The 4592-nt window shown below is 28.5% G+C and overlaps 1 protein-coding gene across 1 annotated transcript; it reads left to right on the top strand.

The window, feature by feature from the left end:
• Positions 1–1475: 1475 nt before the first annotated feature.
• LOC137822909 (gibberellin 3-beta-dioxygenase 1) lies at positions 1476–3184 on the top strand. The gene is made up of 2 exons (XM_068627934.2): positions 1476–2013; positions 2456–3184. The coding sequence occupies exons 1-2, from the start codon at positions 1535–1537 to the stop codon at positions 3009–3011; spliced, it is 1035 nt and encodes a 344-aa protein (XP_068484035.1). The 5' UTR covers positions 1476–1534; the 3' UTR covers positions 3012–3184.
• Positions 3185–4592: the final 1408 nt, after the last annotated feature.

Below are 4592 nucleotides of genomic sequence, written 5' to 3'. Positions count from 1 at the left end.
ATTCATACAAGAGATAAGCATTGATGGGTCCACTTACTTATTTATGTTGTTTCCCAAGAGGCAAGAAACACAAGGGAGGACGTTCTATATATTTTTTGAAGTTCTTAAAAACAAAATGAAAATAATTTCACGTTGAAAATACTATTTTTGTCTGAATTAATTTTTATTCGTATAAGAAGTTATCAGTGAAACTAATTAGTTTTTTTTTTATTCTTTCACTAGTATTTAAATAGAGAAAAAAAGCTCCATTTAATTCTACGTATTTTTATTTATTTATTGTATTTATTGTTTCTGTTTTCTTTATTGTATTCCTTGAATAAAATGAGAATATAATAAGTGAATTTGAAAATTCTAGCTTTTTCTGTACATTGCACAGGAAAATCCAGGACATTGGCTCTTCATTTTTATAATGTTTAAGACTTTGAGATGCTAAAACCTCTTCCCAATGCTTTTGTTCCTTCCTTTGTCATTTCCATCAATATTTTCATAAATACCAAAACTCCACACAATCACTCTAATACCCACCCCTCTTCCACCTGTACCACTTTAACTCAATCTTCCTTAAATATATAAAAAAATAAATACCAAAATAATTAATTGTAGCTAAATTAGAACTTATTTTAAAAACTATTTTTTTTAATTTTTTAATTAATTTTTATTATTGTAAAATAGAAATTATTTAACAATAATAAAAATTAATTTAAAAATAAAAATTGATTTAGTTTTTAAAATAGTTTCTAATTTAATTACTATAACAATTAATTATATTTTTTCTTTAAAATTTATTTTTATTTTATGATTTTTTTTGTGAGATTTGATCATCCATTAACCCACGTACACAATTGAACATGAGGAATAATAGTTCTAAGGTTGTTCTAACTTAATCACTTAAAACTATGCATTTAATTAAAATATGACAGATTATAATGCAAAAATTATTTAAAAGTGTACGTGTGAATTAAAATTTTAAAAATAATGTGATGGAATATCAATTCACACTTTTGAAGGAAAGATAATGTTTTCGTTTAAATTTAGATTGTAGTGTAAAATTTGAGATTTTGTTTTATTAATTAGTTGAAAATAAGTACTCTCTACATCATTCTATAATCAATATAATAACAACAAATAACAAATGTTTGAAGAAAACTAACAATCATTTTATATTTTAAATTAAATAGTTTAAATTTTTTACTAGAAATGAAATATAATTTTGTGTTATAATAAAGAAAAAAAACATATATAATATATATAGAATTGACAACTCTCTTATAATAAAGTATTACTCGTTGATATTATTATATTATTATGATAAATTGTAAATAGGTGCATACATAGGAGTTTTGAAAATATTATTAGTTTTCTAAATCTGAATCCAAATTTGTCTTCTCTTTTGTAATAGGAAGAGCCAAACTTGTCTCCACCGCCAACTTGGTGTGCCTATATATACATACATATATGTATATATACATATGTATGTGTGTATATCTTTCTAATCTGTATTCTCTCTATAGCTTGGAGTTTTAGCTTAATAAAAATGAATGCTCTGAATGAAGCATACAAAGCAAACCCTCTCCACCTTGGTGATATCATCCCCTTAGACTTTTCTTCACACCCGAGTTTACCAGATTCCCACGCATGGTCTCAACCCATTGATGAGAATCTCTCATTCAATGATCCTGCATCATCGTCTATACCCGTCATAGACCTCATGGATCCCAATGCCACGAAACTCATAGGCCTTGCATGTGAGAACTGGGGTGCCTTCCATTTGAAGAATCATGGCATACCCTTAGGTGTTACTCAAGGTGTTGAAGAAGAAGTTCAACGCCTCTTCTCACTGCCTACTGAACAAAAGCTCAAGGCTCTTAGATCCCCCAGTGGTGCCACTGGCTATGGCATCGCAAGGATTTCACCTTTCTTCTCCAAGTGCATGTGGCACGAAGGATTCACTATCATTGGTTCTCCCTCTCACGATGCAGAAAAGATATGGCCTGGTGATTTTGCACGGTTTTGGTAAGTACCAACACACTTCCATGCAACGTCCACACTAACATATTCTGTCGAAAAACACTGTTAATAAGATTTTAGTTGAAGTCTTTGATTCAAGTTGTTGAAGATTATGAATTCGAAGTTTGAATCAAAGTACAAGTCAAGTGCCTGAAATAATATGTGAAAGGAAATTCTTTTGTCCTTGTATAAGTTATGTTCCAACTACCACATGGTTATGTACTTCCTTGCGAAAATTAAGGTTATAGGTCGTTTTCCACTAAAATCAAGTAGTTAACACAAGTCTTGAAAACTTCAACTCTGCAAGTAAAGTTAACACTGCATGAGCTAATAAAGACAAACTCATAACATAGAATATACACAACTGTCAAACAGCATTTTCTGCTCTTCAAGTTCAATATGTCTTGCATGTTAGAAACACTGATACATGGAGTAATAAACTGTGTAGTGATAGAATGGAGAATTATGAGAAGAAGATGCAGATTATAGCGAAGCGACTAACAGAGATGATGTGTGATGTGTTGAAGATTAGTGAGGAAAAAAGGAAATGGATTGGTGCAAGTGACACAAGTGGAGCTCTTCAGCTGAATTTCTACCCAAGTTGTCCGGAACCGAACCGAGCCATGGGTTTGGCTCCTCACACTGACACTTCTATGTTCACAATTGTTCAAACTCCATCGAGTGGTCTTCAGATCTTCAAGGAAGGAAAAGGGTGGATCCCTGTGCAGCCTCACCCTGAAGCTCTCATCGTTCACACAGGCGATTTCTTACACATCATGTCCAATGGACGCTTCTGCAGCCCAGTTCATCGCGTAATGCTGAATGAGAACAGAAAACGTTATTCTATGGCTTATTTCTATTCTCCACCCATAGATTATGTGGTGTCTCCCTCAGTAACCAAGGATCTTAACTCTGCTGCTCGTTTTCGTGAGGTCACTGTGAAGGAGTATATTGGGATTAAGGCCCAGAAGTTTGCAGATTCTCTGTCTTTCATTAGCACTTGAAATCATATATATATATCTTATGTATTTTTTAGTTTATCTTTTTATCTATATATCTGCATGTTAGCTCTAATAAGTTTGATAATGGCACAATGGGCTGTGACTTGAACTATGGAATAATTGTGTACAATTTCAATGCTCAAATAAATGAAAGAAGAATTTTATAATAATAGAAGATAATTTTCCTTTATAATTTCAGCTAAGTTGGGTTGCAACTATTTCACTAAAAAATTATTAATTTTTTTACAAACTGGATAATAAAATGCACCATTTTATAATTGTGATTTGGTTAATATAATTTTAAAATTATTTTATTTAAAAAAAATGTTTTTCTTTTTAATTGTTATAAAGAATCTGACTTCTCATCTCAGTTTAAATTATCCCTAATTATAATGAGGCCTACTTGTATTCCTTTCTTCAAATACTTTTATTAGTTTTAATATCTTTAATTTCTCTTATCATTAATGTATTTAGTACTTTAATTTTTATTGGCTGTGGAGGAGAATAGCTAGTTAAACTAAGATTCCTACAATATTCTTTTATACAGAAAAAAAAACAGACTATTAAAGAGTTCAATATTTGATTTATTATACTAATTACTATATATATATATATATAAAATAAATACTCATGATTTGTGTAAAAAAGACAAAAATCAAATCTCTACTCTGGATCTTATATTCTCGCACTACTAATGGTATTTCAAATTTTATCAGTTTGAAAAAATTTCGAACCATTTATTCCTATGAAAAAATTGTCATTAAGAGGAATGATTTTTTTTTAAAATTAAATATATAAGGCATTTTGTATTTTTCTAAATGTTGTAGTCATGCACCATTTTTTTATTATTCATTTTTTTTAATTTATTTTTTCTGATAAAAGAATACACTGTTTTTTTTTATTTAATGCTTTTTGGGATACCTCTAAAATAAAAAATTCATTTTAAAAGAAATAAACCGTAAATATTGATTATTATGTTAACTATTGTTAGAAGTTGAGACTTCTTAATACCAGTATAAAATAGAACTAATGTTAAAAATTATATTTAATATCAGTTTAAATTTAGTACCAATATTAAAAGTTAATATTTTTAATAACACTTTATTTAATATTGGTTTTTAAGAATAGACGTTAAAAGATTCACAAGATTAATGTTAAGTGAATTTTTTGAAGTAAGGGAAATTATTTTTAACATTAATATTAATTGATTTATCATCTGTTATTTTATTTTTTATGGTTGTCATATAACGTAATCAATAATTCAGTGCAACAAATCTTAGTTAACCTAACTTTACTAATTACCAAGAAAATCATCATGAAGTAATTTTTTTTTTATTATTTTTTTTATAAAGTTTTTGTGTTAGGCATCATTATGCAACTTGACATCTCAGCTAAGTTGACACTTCAAGAAACAATAATCATCTGCCATCACATGAAAAAAAATATTATTAAAAAAAGAAAAAAGAAAGAAAATACAAAAATATGGGGGGACTAGACCAAAACCCATATGTTAACACAAACGATACATAGGAAAATCAGAAAATAAAAACAATTTTAGATATAAAAATAATTAGTTGTTGTAAT

This window comes from Phaseolus vulgaris, chromosome 9 (assembly GCF_051622355.1).
Source record: "Phaseolus vulgaris cultivar YP4 chromosome 9, ASM5162235v1, whole genome shotgun sequence".
Classification (NCBI taxonomy): Eukaryota; Viridiplantae; Streptophyta; class Magnoliopsida; order Fabales; family Fabaceae; genus Phaseolus; species Phaseolus vulgaris.
Note: the sequence above shows the minus strand (reverse complement) of the source record. Positions and strands in the feature narration are given on the sequence as shown.